At 39.9% G+C, this 19,196-nt stretch overlaps 1 protein-coding gene across 1 annotated transcript in view; it reads left to right on the plus strand.

The window, feature by feature from the left end:
- Positions 1–19,196, plus strand: part of unc13ba (unc-13 homolog Ba (C. elegans)) — a 187,428-nt gene that overhangs the window by 148,956 nt on the left and 19,276 nt on the right. Inside the window, exons 26-32 of the mRNA XM_030723400.1 lie at positions 664–911; positions 2,312–2,397; positions 4,583–4,709; positions 5,171–5,267; positions 8,140–8,283; positions 12,821–12,898; positions 13,143–13,220. Of these exons, the coding sequence (XP_030579260.1) occupies positions 664–911; positions 2,312–2,397; positions 4,583–4,709; positions 5,171–5,267; positions 8,140–8,283; positions 12,821–12,898; positions 13,143–13,220 (858 nt within the window). The remainder of the gene's footprint in view (positions 1–663; positions 912–2,311; positions 2,398–4,582; positions 4,710–5,170; positions 5,268–8,139; positions 8,284–12,820; positions 12,899–13,142; positions 13,221–19,196) is intronic.

The following is a 19,196-nucleotide window of genomic DNA, read 5'->3' on the forward strand; positions in this document are numbered from 1 at the left end:
AGATGCCATGACAGGATGTTATGGTGTCATTTTGAACCACCTTTGTTTACACACTGTCATGTTGCAAACAAATATGAGTTACTTTTCATGTAACTGCAGTGGTTTCTGATAAAGCTGTGCTGCGTTTTACACTATTTAAATCAAGCAAACACCAGATCTAACTCTCAGTTTTTATGTCACCTCCTCAAATTTGCAATATTAATCACCATATCTTCAATGCATGCTGGTTTAATTGACGCTCTAATGAACCCCTGTCGTCAAGCAGCCAAAGAAATATTTCCAGAACAAGGATATTTTTAACCACGCAAGAAAGATTCATGAATTAGTGTGTCTAAAGTCATTAAACCATTCGAGTTTTGGAATAAATTCAAAATCTGTATAAATAGTGTCATTTTCAGCTTTACAGAGTGTGCAGAATCTTATCACATAAATATAGAGCAAGATAATCTTTTTTTTTTAAATGTATCATTTTAGCATCGTGGAGGAAAATGTGATAAATTATTCAGTGAAATTGCAACTGCCGTGCAAACTTTCGAACTTGTTTTGTTGTTGTTTTGTGCTGACGACCTTCTAGGTGTATAGAACTGAAACATGTCATATTCTGGCAAGTAAATACTTTCATTTTTTTTCCATATTCTCTTTTTTTTGTTTTCCCTTCTGCAGCCTGAGCCAGACAAGAAAAAGAAGAAGAAGAAGGAAAAAGCAGAGGGAGAGGAAGCTGAAGAAGATGATGAAGAAGATGAGGAGGAAGAGGAAGAAGAAGAAGAGGAAGAGGAGAAGAAGAAGGACGAGAGCCAACCGGAGGAACAGGGCCCGAGCATCCAGAATCTGGACTTCTGGCCTAAACTCATCACACTCATTGTGTCCATCATTGAGGAAGATAAGAACTCGTACACACCCGTCATTAACCAGTCAGTGTTTCTCTTCTATCTTATATATTCTAGATGTGAGATGTATATGGAGTTGCATGTGAAAAGTTGTCTTCATGTAGCTGAACAATTAAGTGAAATCTATTAGTTCAAGAATATAATTTATTGGCATTCATTTTTAATGATAAATGGGGAAGCTGTTTAGAATAATCTTCTATTGCGGCGTGCGAGGCTTTCACATTCTGTTTTTGAGAGTGTACTGTATGCACGCGAGCACTCAAATACCAAATAAAAACTTCAGTTAGATTTAGATTTATTAAATTTTGAGACTCAAAACTCTGTTGCTAAAACATGCAAAAGCATGTTTTCGTTTATCATAGTTGTTTCTGTTCCTTAATGCCATTAATGCTTGAAATATAGTATGCTTATCAAATACTGGCAGAAGAAGAAAAGCAGATAAACTACTGATATCAATTGTTTTTAGCAGTTAAGTTGTATGATCTGTGTGTTTTCTGCTTAGTTGTATGTTTGTGTATACATCCGACTTGTTCAAGGGTGCCCATTTCAAGTGCTGTTTTACTACTGACAATATGTACACAAGGAATCAATCAAGGAATATTAAGCAGAATAATAACACTAGGGGAAAAGGGATAACAGATGGCCAAATTTGAGCAGCTAACTGTGAAACTTTGAAAAAAACAAACTTTAATTGTTGAGCAGACTGTCTGCTCAGTAGAGGTGCTCGATAAACAAAACCTCCAAAGTGAATGCCACATCGAGGTGAAATGCATAAATACACAAAAACCCTTTAATAAATCTACCCATTATTCGCTGAACAGTAAAAGTTATATCCTGGACACGTCCCAGTTAATTCTAATCCCGGCTTGCTAGAAAAAGGGAAGTAACATTTAGAAACAAGGTGGTTAAGGTTGAACCACAGCTAAGAGTTTTTAATCAAGGTAAGGTTTTGCTTTTAATAGCATAAAAGACAAGAAGTGATTTAAAAAACGAGAAAATGGGATTGATGGATGCTACTAAACTCAAATAACTAATCTTTTGGTCAATGGTTAGCCTGGATAAAATATTTTCCAAACTAAACACAGACATGTTCAAGTTGAAGCTCAGTCAAAAGCACTTTGAATCAGTCTGTCCTTCAGCAGCAAGCAAGGATACTAAGATATATCCTGGACGAGCCCCCAATCATGTAGTGTTCCAGCTCACTGGGAGATAAGGAAAGTAACAACAGACAACCAGATGGCCAATGTTATAAAGTGTTATGTGTTTTTAAAGGGTAAAGTTTAACAATTAGGATATAAAAATCTTCAAGATCCCAGTCATACTAGAAAGGAAAGGGTTACAGTAACACAGTAACCCAGGAACCCAGTACTGGTTACTTGTAGACTAACCAGTACTCTTACTGTCTTGCTTCTTCATGACTTCAGGTTTCCTCAGGAGCTCAATGTGGGTAAAGTCAGCGCAGAGGTCATGTGGGTGCTCTTTGCTCAAGACATGAAGTATGCCCTAGAGGGTAAGTGTGTGTGTGTGTGTGTGTGTGTGTGTGTGTGTGTGTGTGTGTGTGTGTGTGTGTGTGTGTGTGTGTGTGTGTGTATGTGTGAGAAGCTAATCACTCCATCTGCCCTTCTGCTTTCACACTCTTTTCTTCAATCCATCATCTCTTCCAGTTTTGGATAAGATTGACCACTACCACTGGAAAAATGGTGAGATCAGAGACAAAAACCAGGAGATACAGTCAGAAAGTCAGTAATCAGACAGGATTACAGATTAGGCTTACACATCTTCTGAGACCATTTCTACAAAAACTGGGATATTAATTCAGCAACATCATATAATAAGTTCACACCTCTGAGCTGTGCTCCACGGCCAGCGTCTCAGTTCTGAGCAAAAGCACAGTGACAGCGTGCATTAAAGAATAAAAAATGTCCTTTATCAAATAACTGTGCAAAGTTCTGAGACTGTTGGTGCTCTAGGGGGAGAAACACAGGAGGCAGGCGTTAGTGTTTAACATTTTTAGAGCTGAATTATTGATATTTTTATTACATCAGTGATTTTCCCTGGAGCCTCCACTTTAGAAATGTATGGACTCATTACAGTTGGATTCTTTCAAGATAAATACAGCTACTTAAAGTTAGTGAGTCATCATAACCAGCTAATTTTGTTAGACTGATAGTTGAAATCTGCTTAGCAGTATTCTGACTTTTGATTGTCTCTCACATTAGACTTGTAGAAACTGTAAAAGCTCGAGTCCTAAAACACATTGCCTAAGGCAGTAGTGTATTTCAAACTTGGCTGTAACCCTATATAATAAGTTTAGATGATTTGTTTTTAGAGTTGTAGTCTCCTTACAGCAATAAAGTGAAACTTGTAGAGAAGTAGACTTTAGAAGCTGAGCTCGTATCACAAATTTGACTGCTGACAAGTTTCTAAGCTTTGTTTTTTTTTTAGTCTACTTTCTAACATGTTTTTCTGAAGCCATTCTCATCTCTCAGTTCTTGCTGCCACAAATGTGCTCCTATTTCTGTCTAAATTCTTATTGCTTTTGTCATGTTTCTGTTGCCATCTCAGCTCCCACCACATTTTGTATCCGCAAAGTTGACTTCTACGCTGGTAAGGGTGTGTGTGTGTGTGTGTGTGTGTGTGTGTGTGTGTGTGTGTGTGTGTGTGTGCTGTATATATGCATTTCTTTTGTCTCCAGTAGTGGTTTCCAAAGCTTGTTTTTTTGTTTGTTTTTTGTATCATGAAACCTGTTTAACTGCACTTCTTGTTACTGAATGTAGTCAGGACAAAAGTTTGCCTTTATTCTGTCTCCGTGTTTCTTCCTGCAGATTTTGTTTCTCTGTACTACGTATCCTGATATTTTTTTTTTTTATAGGTGTGAGACAGATAAGAGTGCATGAATTTGCACTCATGAAACTAAAACTCATAACATCAGATACCATCAGATATCTTTCAGCAACACATCTGTAGTGTGCTGCATTTTGTTTAATGGTAAAGCGTGGTGATGTGAAAAAATCAGGCAGCTCCAAGTTCAACCCAATTACTTCAAAGATAAGAGTCCATAATACTGGTATAATTATTAATGTTCTTCATCACATGTTCTCAAATGATCCAGAGTGTAATGAGTCTGGGGTCTGGGAATCTTAATGACAAAGTTTGTGGCAGTGTGGAAGTTTGTCATCTGAATGTGCAGCTCCTCTCACCGTCACAGAGCTTTTAGTGACTTTCAGTTTATTGTTAATGGTTTGTTTCATTTCCACAGGGTGCATTTGGACAAACTGGAAAGTTGTTTCAGAGTGAAAAAGCTTTCACAGCTACAGTACAGTCTGTTCAGACACATATATTTCCCTCATTAGTTGCAGACTCTGTGGTTACTGGACCAGATTTCATTACAATGTATAACTGAAAACATGATTCCAAATGTATGAAACATGCAAAATGCTTACTCAGCGTAAACAAACTGCATGTTTTATCATTTATAATTTACACTTATCATTAGAAGTCATAGATGGGAAACAGGATACCAGCTAAATGTCTCCTATGAATATCTGTTTCTTTTCTTGGATTCTTGGATCAAACAAATATACATGTGGCCACATTAGAGTCTTCAAAACCGAGAGTTATTTTAAACCTGTTTTTATTTATTCTGTTTATTGTGTTTCTGTTTTTGTGGCTGTTATTTTTTTTTTTTTTTACAGAGCATGAGAAGCATAAGCTCTGTAAGACTGCAGACTACATGAACCTGCACTTTAAGGTCAAGTGGCTGTACAACGAGTACGTTCAGGACCTGCCTGCCTTCAAAGACGCTGTTCCCGAGTACCCTGCGTAAGGCTTTTTTTTTTTTTCCCTCTCTCATCATTTCTCCTTCAGACAAAGGAGAGCTGTACTTGATTGATTTTTCTGCCTTTCCAATTAGATTTTGTGTGATCTTGCATCCAGAACACACACTCAAAGCATTTCTCTCTGGGGTTTGACACTAGAAGCCTGGACGACAGAATAATAATATTAACTAAAAGAGCACATTTTCTGCCAGGGCCTTTGCTCTGTTTCACCTTTTAATACTATGGCACAAGGTGTTTTTACATGGGAACGTTTCTATTCTACAAACTATAACATGCAGATGTAAAAACTAAAAGACCAAAAAAATCAGGTTCATTAGAACTTCAGAATTAAGGAATTTTGAAAGGATGAGCTTTAATTGTTTTAATTATTTTTCTCTGCAAGGCTTACAAATCAAAAACAAACCTATTCTTCCAATCTGTGTCTGTTTCTTATTGTTCTTTCAGATGGTTTCTCCAGTTTGTCCTTGCCTGGCTCGCTGAGAACGAGGAGGTATCCATGGAGTTTATGCATGGAGCGCTGGAGAGAGACAAGAGAGAAGGGGTGAGTCAGAGATACAGAAGAAGTTAATCTGTTAGCAGAGAGTTGTCACTTCAGCCCGCTACAAAACAAAGGCGCTGTTGGCTCCTTTGAATCAGCAACAAGTTTGTCTTCTGAGCTTTCTGTCAGAACGTTAGCGTGAAGATGTACTCAGGGAAGAGGAGGCTGTGGTAGCTCAAACACACCTGTGATTCTCAGTAGTCCTTCAGTTTTAAAGATTAAAGTTTGAAAGTTAAAGTCAAATTGGCAATGCCCTCATTTGACTTCCATCAGTATCCATTTTGCTTTTAAGCGATATATCATCTCTGCTCTCTGTTTTAAGCCCCTCCCACCAGATGAGTGCAGGCGTGTGCACATTTTTTTGTCTTGGCTAAAAAGCCACTGATGAATTTTAACTTCACATATGCAAAATTCTGCTCTCCAAGGAGGAGTCATCTGCACAGCCTGCTGCATCACTATATCTTGCTCGGGTGGGGGTGGTGGAGTATCTGCAGGCTGGCTGTGATGGGCTGATCTGGATAAAAAGTCTATTCATTACTTACACATGAACTATAGTTTTTGTATATTTTACAAGCCCTTATTTATCAGGTTTTATTTTTACTTGTTTTTTTTAACGGGGATAAATAAAAAAAATAAATGAAATTATGTTTTGAAACTATTTGCAACAAACAGACTGCAGTTTAATCATTTTGTGTGTATAAAAAATGAGATGCAGACATCATCTCGCAGCTCTGATGCTGATCCTTTTGTTTTTCCCCTGGTGCTGTTATGATGTTCAGCATCTTGCTGTTATTAATCAACACATCACGATATTGAGTTTACTTGTGTGCCGCCAAAATAAACAAAGCTACGTGGTGTGATGATGGTTGGAGAATCAAAAAATCAGATCTAAAAATGCACTCTTTTATCGTGCTAAGTTAGTTGGTTGGTTGGCAAATTGTCACCATTAAATATTTACCATTAATGTGTACTAATAAAACTTGAAAAACATGATGGTTCATAAGGAATACTTTTTTTCACGGGATTTCAAAGTAATTTAGATTTTTTTTCTTTTTTTTTTATCCCGCTGCGCTGATGTTGTTGCTGAAGCTCTCATATCTGCAGGCTGGACTGCAGGAACAGCTGTATTATTTTTGTTCCTGTTGTTTTAGAACAAAGGCACACATCAGAGCCCCTTTGCATCGAGCCCCACTGTCAGGCCCCAGTCTGAAAACCCCACACACTGTCCTGGAGAATTATGCTTCACATTTTAGCAGAAAATTAAAACACGGAGGCTTCCAGCACATTAGACGGTACAGGAGCTTTTGGGTTGAGCGCTGGCGCAGCGCACACTTGGGTTCCATTCTTTGTGTCCACCTTCAAATAAACACATTTGCCACTCGTGTTTATTTGCCAGGGGATGATATTATGACTGGTGAAGCCAAGAGAATGAGAATTGATGGAATATGGGCAGATATTATGAAAATCACTGCATGCTACACGTTCTCAGTAACAGTATGTGCATGACTCCATGTGTAATAAAGCAAAGAGTCTTGACTCCTGTATCAGAATATAACTGTTTTTGTTATCAATTTCAACAACAGCCTCGTCATCGGCTCTTAAAAAATGTCCTCTATGAAAAAATGTTTCATTTCTTTAAAGTTTCAGTTAATTATTATATATTTCCTGTAAACTGAGAAATTGCTTCACCGGACTCTAGAATTTAATCATGGCAGCAGTTTGCTTCTCACTTACACAGTTACTTCACAGGGTTTGCCTACATGTAATAAATTTGTTTCCTTTCCATTTGCACACTGTTGAGGTCACAGTGCTTACAAGAAGTAGGAGAGGGGATATGAGCTGTAAAGTGGAAGATTATGAAGACTCGAGATGTTTGAAAAATCCTGATTAAAGGTCACATGGAAGCAGCTTCTCTTAAAAGCTTCTAAAAACGTACAAATGTATGTTGCAGGTTCCGCCTGTGATTAAAAAATATGTATTATCATGTTGTTGTTGTTAAATGAAACCCACAAAATAGCACGAGTGTCAAACAGCAGATCCGACCTGCCTGTTTGTGCTTCCAGTGGAAGCTCATTTCTCTGAGTTGTTGATCGTGTGGTTGTCATGGCAGCTGAGTAGAGTAGAAAAAGCAGAGCAGAATAAAAACCGTTTCAGACTCATGACCCTTTGTTCGCAGATTCTTTTATGGCTGCTTCCTTCTTCTTTCGGCCAACTTTTCGTAGATTAAAAGAATGATGAACAACTGCTGTCTGTCTACCTCCTGTTGGTCCCCAGGCTGCACTTTGTCATCCTTTTTGTTGTGCACGGAGTTTTTGTCTGCTTTATTGTGTTGAAAAGACTATTGTTTGTCCTAAAGGTGAAATGGCTCTTTTTTTCGTGGCCTGTGCAGGCAGTTGTGTTCAGTCGTGCTCACATGGCCTGGCCTCCACGTGCGTTTTCAGACATCAAAAGAGCAAAAAATGTTAGCAAAGATTTGAACATTTAGCTCAGCTGCATTCGTTTTATATTTAATCACATAAATCGTTATGTAAATTGTAAATATGGAGCACGCTGTTTATATATGGGTTAAACCAGACCTACAGTATATACTTTCCCTTTCAAGGATCCAGCAGGAGTCAGTCACCTGGGAAAGATGCAATATGGTTGTTTCTACCCTCTGGACACCGTTTACATTTAGACATTTATGTGATTAAGTTTTCTGCAGGAAACAGTGTAAACCCTCTCTTCCAAAAAAGATTTGATTACATGAAAGGAAAGAAGGGGAGGATGTGTGAGTCAGGAGGAGGAGCTCGGTGGAGAGAGTCTTTGCTTTTTGATGTTCTTATCAGAGCCATTAGTAGTAACCAAAAATGTCCTCTTGTTCCTCTGTCTGCAGTTTCAACAGACATCTGAGCACGCTCTGTTCTCCAGCTCGGTGGTGGACATCTTCACTCAGCTCAACCAGAGCTTTGAGATCATCAAGAAACTGGACTGCCCCGACCCCACCGTGGTGGTGCATTATAACAGACGCTTTGCCAAGGTGAGATCTGTGCCTTTGTTTTGTGCCCATTTTGTAACTTTGTTCTCTGTATCACTGGGAAAACTACTCAGATCTCACAGGATCTTAGTTTATTTATTCAGTTCTCTGTTTTCTATATGCATGAACATATGCAAAGGCCACGCCTCACATGTGGATTACTAGCATATGAAAAAAACTGTTGATAGGTGAGGTCACCCAGATTACTAAAATATATACTGGCTCTTGCCTCTGGCTGAGCCAGCGAGGCCAGAATCATCCCACCGCCTGTTCCAGCCTGACCTGTTTGGAAAATGTGAAAACTGCAAAGAGGGAAGGAACGACCTGTTATTTCTGTCAGGTTTAACCTTACTGGCAAAGACATCACCCAAGGCCCGTCATAAATAAATAACTCGATAAGCTATTAAATTGTTCCATTAACAACAAAAAAGTTTGTATATTTTTTGTTCATTATATTTTTGTGCTTTTATTTTGTGAAAAAAAACAGGACTTTTTCTGTTAGTGTTGTTTTTAAGCTGACAGGCTTTTTCTGTCACTTTACTCAGTCAGTGTGAACATAAAACATGCTGATGGGTTTCTGTGCTGCAGTCACATTTCTGTAGCCGTTTAAAGACGTGAACTTTGGGCAGTTTTTGGAATATTGTGTTGGGATATTTTTATAGTTTCTCACATCCAGCACACAGCAAGACACGGTTCACTTCAGACATGCTCGCACTTGGGGAAATACATAAACTTGATCCCCACTTGCTGGGAATAAAACCAGAATATTAGCTGCACTATTCTGATATGATACGGACTTCGCTGTGGGAAACATTCAGGGCTGCAGTGTGAAAACGTCTTATAACATATTAGTTATGTAGATCTTTTTAGTGATGTTCAACCATAGTTTCTCGGTACAGTGAATACAGATGAAAACGTCTGTTCTATAGACGACCTGCTGAGCCAGAGCTGAAATGATTATTCAGTTAATTATTTAATATTTTTCCAAATGCTGCTCACGTTACAGTCAATGGGACACGTTTGGTTTAGGGTATTGGAACAAATGAAATAAGACAGTAAGAATTCAACAAAGCGTTTCAGATCATTTAGTCCAGTCTGAAAAGAATGCGTTCAGAACTCATCAGACGTCTTTACAGGACTGTTTCCTGCTTCTATGATCTTGTAAAATTCAATTGTTTCTCAATCATTTCAAGACATTTAGAGGAAATATTAGCTGGGTTAGGCTCCAGCCATCCCCGGCAACATCCAATTGGAAGATGGGAAGATGATGGATGTGGATGGAGGAAAATGGGATGCAGTATTTTTGTATGCAAGAAATCTGAATTTTCTTGCGTATAAAAATAGTTCATGTCTATTTATTTACTCGTATTTGGCTCTGATATGCAGTTGTTTGTTAGGCGTGAGTTAAGTTTTCACGAGTCTCACGCAGAGGTGAGTTTTTTCTTTCACCTGGTGCAGCTTCAGACCGTGACTCATATCTTTACTCAGCTCTTCTTTGTTCTGAGTCCTGAATCGTTTCTAACTCTAAGATGCTCATTAATGAGTTTCAGGCATTTGTCTGTGAAATATACATACAGGCCATACAGTGTAGGGTTGTGGCTGCCATTTTTTTTTTCCTTCAAATTTAATTTAAGGAAGGTCCTTTTAAGCACAACCATTCAATCTAACAAACCTTTTTCTGCAGAGGAACTGAGCGTGTGTGTGTGTGTGTGTGTGTGTGTCTGGTGTTATGGCTCGATCGATATGGGACTCATTAAATAAAGAAAGGCTAATGTAAGCCATCACTCTGAGCTGTCCATCTCTCTGTCCCCAACCCTTGACTTGCTTTTCATTCTCTGCTCATGTTAATCTCCTCCTGAGTCTTTTCATCTCTTTCCTGCTTTAGCCTCAGTTTGATTTCATCTGCTCTTTTACCATTTTGCCGTTTCATCACTCCTGGGACTCTTGTCTTTTGTGTGCCATGTCACCCTCTACTTCCATATTCTTCTTCTTCTTTCTTGTCCAAGCAACAACAATTAGAGTTCATTTTTAAAACTGAGAAAAGACAAATAGCTGCAGACACAGAGTTGTATAGGTTGAGGGAAGCCACACTAAGCAGTGCAGGCAGCTATCAAGCCACGTGTTTAATGCAATAGTTTGCCATCTGGCTGACTCAGCAGAAAGTAATGAAATCTCTCACGTTGAGCCCACAGTGCTTTTAGGTAAACAGGAGCCATTTTCTGTCCCTAAGTTACCACTGCGACAATCATAAATTAACTTGGTGAGTTATTTAAAAGTACCCTGTTGAGTTTTATTGTAAGCAAACATGTCATTCATCGTTTCTCACCAGCAAGCAGTCAATACGCGGGCCGGACATTATAAATGTTATCTTGACTTCTTGGAAATAGTTTCAGATCTGCAGTTTTTGCTCAGTCTTTTATTGATGCAGGGCTTCTTTATACAGCACATTCCTGTCTGTCAGTACACTGAATAGCATAGAGCTCATGCAATTAATGTGATAATTCTCATATAAAAGACGAGTTAACTGAATAAGAAACACTGGCCTGCAGTGCAGCCGATGACTGAAAGCTCCACGTGGCATCTTTAAAAATGCTGAAACAGAGGAGCTGTGTTTCTGTGACCTCTCTGATCTACAGTCAGTTATTTGCTGCAGGATCGTCCAGTGACTGATCCACTTTGTGCGTGTGAGCTCCAGGAAGTGAGTCAGGTCTGAGCATGGTCTGTTCTCACTTCGGGAAAAACTCACTTTAGTTTCCAATGCCCAATTCAATATTATCATGATTTGATAATATTGTATAATCAAATCCTATTTGGTCTACAGGGCAGCACAGTGGTGTGGTGGTTAGCACGGCTGCATCACAGAAGGAAGGTCCTTGGTTTGAATCCACCTTGGCCCGGGCCTTTCTGTGTGGAGTTTGCGTGTTCTCCCCGTGTTTATGTGGGTTTCCTCCCACAGTCTAAAGACATGCAGTTAGTTGGGTTTAATTGGTGATTCTAAATTGCCCATAGGTGTGAATGTGAGTGTGAATGGTTGTCTGTCTCTCTGTGTTAGCCCTGTGACCCCCCCCCCCCCCCCCCCCCCCCCCCCGTGACCCTGAACGGGATCAGATAAATTTTCTAGTCACTTCAGTCTTTTTTATTGCTGTAAAATGGGATTATCAAGCAGACAGTTGTAAATGTTGCACATACCTGACAAACTGAACTACTTGTGTTGCAGTGTAGTGCAGCTTAACTGAATGCAAACGTGTGGGCTACTTACAGGTATTTTGAGGAGTCAGTCCACTGTGAGCTAATGAGCTGTTACCGATCCATATGAACCCACAGCCCATGACGTCTGCGGGTTAATGGAGCCCTCCCTTTCTGCTCTGCTCAAACCTTCTGCAACTTTATGCTTCACTTCTCTGTAGAGCCTGAGTTTGGCTGTGTCTGTGAAGAAAAAAAAAAAGCACAAGTGTCGTGTACCTGGGTTCCAGTGTCTTAACCGTGTAACAAGTCCTCATTACTTTAAGTCCTCACTGCTTTATTCTGCTTTGCAAATAAAGTAGGATTTTACTTTCCTGTAACAGTCCTTCTGTCATATTCATCTCCTTTGTCCCGTCCTTGTCAAAAAAGTCAAAATAATTGTGTATGTTTGATTTAAATGAGGACCCCGCTTCCCTGATTTCTTTCCCTGTTGCCTCCACATTTGTTTCACCAGCTTCTTCCTGCACACTGACCATCGCCTCTTCTGACCTCATTAAAAAAAACAACTCATTTTATTATTCCACTACTAAAACGTTCCATTTGTATTTGCAGTTTATATAATAAGATAGCGATATTTGGTGTCCCTGTATCAATACAATATTGCCGCGCAGTGCTGTATCAATCCCCCACCCAGTGTGAGGGCGGAGCCTGCAGGAGGCTTAGTACATGACCCGCACTCATTTCAAATCCACCAATCAGGTTTCTAAACCATTCTCACACAGGCTCATGAAAGACATCGCACAGATGTGGTACTATGAAGCGGGCACATTAAAGACCACGTGCCTCGTCACTCGCATCGTTCCCATTAGCTCAGATTTGCATGAGTTGCACATATGTGATATGAGACTGCTTACCTGAGACTTGACTCCCAAGAGACTAAAGTCAAAACAGTAAAGTGTTACCTTAAAATCGCTGAACAACAATGAATGAGGAAAAAGAAAATCAGTCACACATGAGAAACCACCTGACTTATAATTTTAAATCTTAGACCTGTGTACTGTAACACCACAAAACTTAATATATAAATATGTGACTTTAATTACTTCGTAGGACTCCTGACTGCTCTTGAGGGACTTGTGTTGTACCGAAAGCAGCACGAAACTACATGAAGCCCTACAGTATAACACAGGCAGACTCACGTTTTCAGTTAGCACAGTGTGAACGTCTGACGCTACCTGGGTTCAAGCAGCAGTGTTTTCAGCTCGCCAAACTAAAAGGCTAAATATCTGTGTTCATCTTCACTCCAGAGGTTCCCGGGGAAAACATGTCCCATGTGTTTGTTATCTTGTTTCCACAGACGATCACCAAAGTGCTGCTTCAGTACTCTGCTCTGCTTGCCAAGAGTTTTCCCTCCTACTGTGAGAAGGAGAAGATAGTGAGTACTGCTGCGTCACCACTCTGCTACCAAAACACCTCCTCAGGGCTCATCTGACTTGGGGAGAGGCACTTTGAGAGCTAGTAAACTCTCTTTGGACTGGATGAATATTTTAGTGGCTGTTACTCCTGTAACTTCTGTCTTTAATCTTCCTGTCGTCACCCTTTTATCTTTATTTTGTTAATTTATTTAAATTTTATATTCTTGACTGCATATGCCACCTCCCTCATCTGTCTTCCTCCAGCCGTGCGTGCTGATGAATAACATCCAGCAGATGAGGGTCCTTCTGGAGAAGATGTTTGAGTCGATGGGAGCAAAACAGGTGAGCATTAACAGGTGTACACACACACACACACACACACACACACACAGCAGACACTAAAGTTTTTCAAACTTCTGCCAGTGAGAGTGAGAAGTTTTTCAGTTCAGCTCACAGGCACTGATTTCCCACACTGTCAAGGTCAGAGTGCTGGAATAAAGACTCGTGGAGCAGTGAAGCATTGAAAACAGTTTGAGCCACAAAAAGTCATTTTTGTCTGTTGGTGCTGGTGTGTTCAAGTCCATTGGTGGACCTATTTGGGTCACCTCCCCATCCTCCAGGTGTGACCTAATTTCTATAATGGACCCATTTCATATGTATTTGGGTTCATCAGTTGCTACAAGGAGAAGCAGCAGAGTTGAATCTTCCATGGATGCAGGAATCGTTCTCTCTGCTAAACCCGTCATTGTAGTTTCAAAGTATTAAATCTATAAGGGTGCGAAAGCTGCAGCAGTTGTGAGCCTGCATGTATGCAATCACTGATTTAAGAAAGTGAGAGTGAGTGTGTGTCTTTCTTTCTACAGCTAACAGCTGAGGAGGAGAGGGTATGTCTCTTCTTTAGCCTTGCTTCCCTGTCGCTGCTCCATCCCAAACAGCCTGCTCAGTCCAGTGAAGCCCACTCCACGCCTCTTTCCTGCTCTCAAACCTTTTCCACCTACAGTATCAGTGTGTGTGTCTCTTTTTTATTAGGTTGATCCCAATTTACTCAGAATCAAGAGATCAGTTAGAATGTATCCTCCTTTTTCCTAGACCTCCAGTTTTCACTCCCAGAAATAAACTCCACCTCATATAAAATTGTGTGTTAAAAAAAAAAAAAAAGTGCTCTTCATGATGTTATTTCTTCCTGAAAGCTGGAGGATGAGGAGGAACCTGATGAGTGTGATGAGGAGGTGGGTCGACTTACTTCTGTTTTACAGCCTCAAACTTTAATATTCAGTTTGTGGTTTGGAACTGGTTTGTTTTGTTTTGGCGCCGTGGCTGACTGTCATCATCAGTGTTCTGCAGCTTTTTCTGCCAAAGCCCAAATATTTGCTGTGAGAAAATAATTTTTATTTGTAATTTCTGGAATTTGGGATGATTCCGCAAGACTGCCGCGAGCAGTTTGCTCCCTTTCAAATATCAAAACTTTGAATATCTGAAAGCACGTCAACATCCAAACATTGCACCCATCTGTCATATTTGGAAGTCCTCTTCGAGGAGGATTTCCACAAGAATATTTCATTCTGGCTGCAAAGTTTTGGTCTCATTCAGTTCCTACAGCATTCATATTGGAGAGCGAGCGCTGGGTCTGCTGTTGGGATTCCTGTTAGCAAAAAAACCTTTGATGGGGTTAAGGTCAGAGTTCGATGCATTTTTGTCTTTCTACAGAAGAATGAAAAGATTTGTATATGGACCCGGCCTTTGTGTTCAAGGAGTTATTATGGTGTGATTATATAACTGGAAAAGTCATTTTAGTTGTTGCCTGTTATTCAGCAAATGGTGAGTGTTTACAGGAAAAGCATTTCTAGAGTGTGAATGTGGGTCTGTGTGTCAGCTAAGGGTGTTGGGATACACCAGTATTAACTTTAATACTTGTATTACAAATACAAGGGAGTATTGATATAATTTAATAATTCATATATAATATTCTAAGTGCCAGTAAGTATCTAATTAACCCTTGTTCCCACATGGAACATGGAAGCATACGAATACATAATATTATAACTAGAAGGCAGGCTATTTGGAAAGTAATTTATTTAAAATAAAATCCCAAATATACCTAATAGCACCTGAAATTTTCCATAGACATTGCTAAAAGAGCATTAAATTGATGTCATGCACATGGAGTTTGTAGCTCTTGCTGATTTCTAACACGGTGCATAAAGAGCATTTACAGTTTTTGTTCGTGGAGTGAAAATCTTACGTCAGGCAGACAGGAAGCAGCTGCTGCCGCTGTCGTCATCTGCTGAAGGTAACAAGGTCACAACAGAAAAGCAACAACAGCATAAATGTAAGAAAGCTGAAATACAAAGTAACGAGCAGAAGCCTCCTCGTTATCATTAAGTCTGTGTCTCATTTTTCAGTTAGTGTTTCAAAAATTCAGTTCTTACAGGACATCAGCCACATCTGTACGAAACCTTAGCAGATTGGTGCTTTGAGTTGTTCTTAGAATTACTTTTTTCATATGTTGTATGTGCTTTGTTTTTATTTCCATGTGATTTCCACCAGGCCGTCACTGACAATGAAGGGGGAGATGACATGGTGGGTAGGATGAAACAGTAGATAACTAAAAATCTCTTTTAGTCTTTTTTTAAAAATTATTTTTTAATTATGTTTTCAAATAATCACCTTTGTTTGGGTTTGATTTTTTTTTTTTTTTAAACTTTCTTTTCACTACCAGTCAGAGGAGACCAAGGTGAGAGAGGTTTCTGGGTCACGGCAAACATTTATATTTCATATACTTTCCTAAAACGTCCTTCACTCTTTTCTTTCTCTTTTGTCTCATTTTGACGCTGTTTTCTTATGTTTCCATATTATTTTGTCAATGTCATCACCAGTCTGGCTGCTCAGACTCCGAGGGATCTGAGGTAAGGGGGAAAATGCAATAATCTTCCTCATAGCTTGGATGATATTAAACTAAAAATCTGTATGCAAGGTAAAAACAGGAGATTTGGCCATTAGAACCCAATCATCTCTTTAAATTCTGAGTTATTCTTTAATCATTATTGGCTTAAAGTGTAAAGCAAAAGAAGAGTTTAAAGGTTATGTGGCTTCCTTTGCATTAGCCAGGTAGGTAGGTAGTTGAATTTAATGTGATGGGAGACAAAAACACAGTTTTAGAACACTCTCATGTGCAATGTCTGAAACACACAGATATGCAAATTAAAGATGGATCTAGCTTCCATGTCTGAAAAGCCTTTAAGTGCCTAAAACCCACATTCTTTCTATTGGCCAGAAGGGGGCGACTCCTCTGGAAGCAGTGCAGAAGTCTGATCGCATAGACGTGTATGACAGATAATCTACTCGCCTGATCTGTGCCCCCAGCAAAGCTTTTATTGATTAGTTTATTAGTCGCTGGTTCCAACATTATGATGTGTTCATTTTGTAAGCTGTAGTGGTGTTACACTCAGGAAGGTTTGCTGCGGCATTTAAACAATATTCAGTTGGTACTAAGGGGCCCGAAGTGTGCCAAGAAAATATCCTCTACACACCATCACAGCACCAGCAGCCTGAACCTTTGATATAAAGCACGATGAATCCATCGTGCTTTATTTTCATGTCATGTAATTATTGCCAAATTCTGACCCCACCATCCAAACAGAATGTGAGACACATCAGACCAGGCAACACTGTTACAATCCTCTATTGACCAGTGTTGGTGAGTCTGTGCGAATTGTAGCCTCAGTTTCCTGTTCATAGCTGACAGGAGTGGCGCCCGCTGTGGTTTTCTGCTGCTGCAGTCCTTCTGCATACTGTGGTTGTAATGAATGGTTGTCTGGCCATTCACCTCTGAGCTCTGGCATCAATAAGGCATCACCCAGAGAACTGCTGCTCACTGGATCTGTTCTCTTTTCTCTGTAAACCCCAAAGATGGTTGTGTTGAAAATCCCAGCAGATCAGCAGTTTCCAAAATACTCAGACCAGCCTGTGTGGTATCAACACCCATGCCACATTCAAGAACTTAACTCACCTTTCTTCCCCACTTTCCTGCTCGGTTTGAACTTCAACAGGTTGTCTTGACCACATCTACAAGCATGAATTCATTGAGTTGTATTTGGCTAATTAGATATTTGCATTAATGTGCATTTGAACAGGTGTACCTAATGAAGTGGCCAGTTATTGTTGACAATAAGGTCAGGTATGTTTTAGGACATAACCGCTTGTATTAGCGTTCAGTGTCCTCGGGTTTGTCATAGGACAGCACCTCCATCTTTTATATACAGTCTTCTGTGGTTCTTAATCTGCCAGAAAATGTTGCTACTTCCTAAACACTTGTGATGAATCCCTTCATAGATATGATCCCAAAATAGCCACAAAGCCTTTGGTACCACATGCTGGCAAAGCTCTTTACACATTTACAGCTGTGTGCTAATGCAGACTCCTTCCTCTCTCCTCCAGTGAGTACATAATAGACCAGACAGTGGGCTGCCAGATAATTGAATTTGATGGAGTATAAACATCTTGTATTTAGTCACCACTAAATGGTTTGCTGAAACTGCTTTGATAGTCAGCTCAGTGTGTGCTTTGTGTATGTGTTCATGTCTGAAGGAGTTGTTTGCTTTTTGGCACAGAGCAGCATGTCAGAGGTGAGGGGATAAAGTCTGACAGAGTCTTAGCTGACCTTCCTGAACTTACTGTTTTTAAACAGGTGCTGACTGGCGTATTATGCGCACTGTTAGGGGCACTTAAATGTGCTTCTTCTTTGTTTAAGCTGGAGGTTCGGAGGGGGAGGGCATTGTTGTACTCTAGCCAGTTTAATTGGACTAATACCTGCATGCTTCTTAACCTATGCTGTCCTCGTGTTCTCGTGGCACAGACATTAAAAATGCCTTCATTCATAAATGATCAGTTTATTAAGGTGAAGTCCAAGGTTCTCGGTGAGTCTGTAAGGAAGCCCAGAAGAGGACCTCAGTGGGCAGCGTACCTGCACTCGCTTGTTATTGTTCGGATTTAGGTTCAGTGGTACAACTCCACTGAGAAAGTTTGTTTATATTAGTTTCATGACCTTTTGATTCTTGGATCACCCCACCTTAAATTTTTATTAAAGGATTTCCTTCCTTATGAAAAAGGAACATTTTTTCTTCTGGTAGATCGTGCTCCTTATATTGATAATGCCAACCTGCTCTTCCTGTCCTTTCCCATTTGCTCTGTTCCGATTCCTCCTGCTCACTTTTAGGTTGACAACAGAGAGAAGGAGAAAAAGGTTAGTTGGTCAGCCATGGTGACCTCATGTTTGTGTGTTGGAAATGAAGCCTTTGTGTTTTATGTGTTGAGCTCTTTGTGACCTGTGACTAGCACACTTTAGTTCAGTAGATTTGATTAGAAGTTACAATAGAAAAGTTTCTTACATATATATATATATATATATATATATTATTTTTTTTTTTTTTCCCCCATTGGTCTCCTGAGGTTCCTTTCTGACCATTTCCATGTACATGTTTGTGCGGTGAGTCTCCTCCACTGTGTCAAAACAAAGACTCTTCATCTTGATTTTATTTTGGTGAAGAGAAAGAACATGTAGTGAAAAGATCTGAAGAGTGAGGCTGGCAGTCAGAGAACTCTACCAGCCTTTTCAGTTTGCTATGCGTTCACAAAAACAGTCTATTTGCACTGAAAATTCTAACTTGTGTACCTCAGGATGTTACAGTTGACGGTTTGCCCTCGTGCGACAGACAGCGGCGTGCACAACCCTTTGGAAGTCATGTTTCTGGTCACGCGCTTAACCTAATTTAAAACCTTGAGGCTTTAACAGTGCAGGCTCTTATTCTGAAAACTTCAGACCACTGACAAAATGTCATGCTTTTTGTATTTGCAAGTGGTCAGAACAGGACTTCCAGGAAGTGATTGAAGCTTAGCAGAGCTGAAAGTGTTTCAAAGAGGAGACACTGAAGGAGTCCTAGTAGCGGCCAAGTGTAGCACTTTGAATGTCCCTTGTTTGTTAAAAGCTGGACAACTAAACTCCAAGTAACAGCCAGAGGAAAGTGTTTGAGAGCTTGAAGCCCTGCACGCGATGTTAACAACACAACGCCCCAACATCAGACCCAGGAGAAAAATACAATCAGAATTGGTTTAATTAAAGTTTACTTGAGTTTTTGGAATTTAACTTCCTGTAGGCTGAGACTGTATCCACTGTCTGCATTCAACTCTTGACTTTAACTCAGGAAAATAAGATGGCTCTAAGGCGCCCTGGTCCGTCTGATGAAACCGTCTTGTCTCATTTAGTGTTTTGCGCTGATAAAGTCTCTTCTTTAAAATATTGCCTGGTGCAGTTTGGATACT

Source organism: Archocentrus centrarchus, unplaced genomic scaffold, assembly GCF_007364275.1.
Source record: "Archocentrus centrarchus isolate MPI-CPG fArcCen1 unplaced genomic scaffold, fArcCen1 scaffold_26_ctg1, whole genome shotgun sequence".
NCBI lineage: Eukaryota > Metazoa > Chordata > Actinopteri > Cichliformes > Cichlidae > Archocentrus > Archocentrus centrarchus.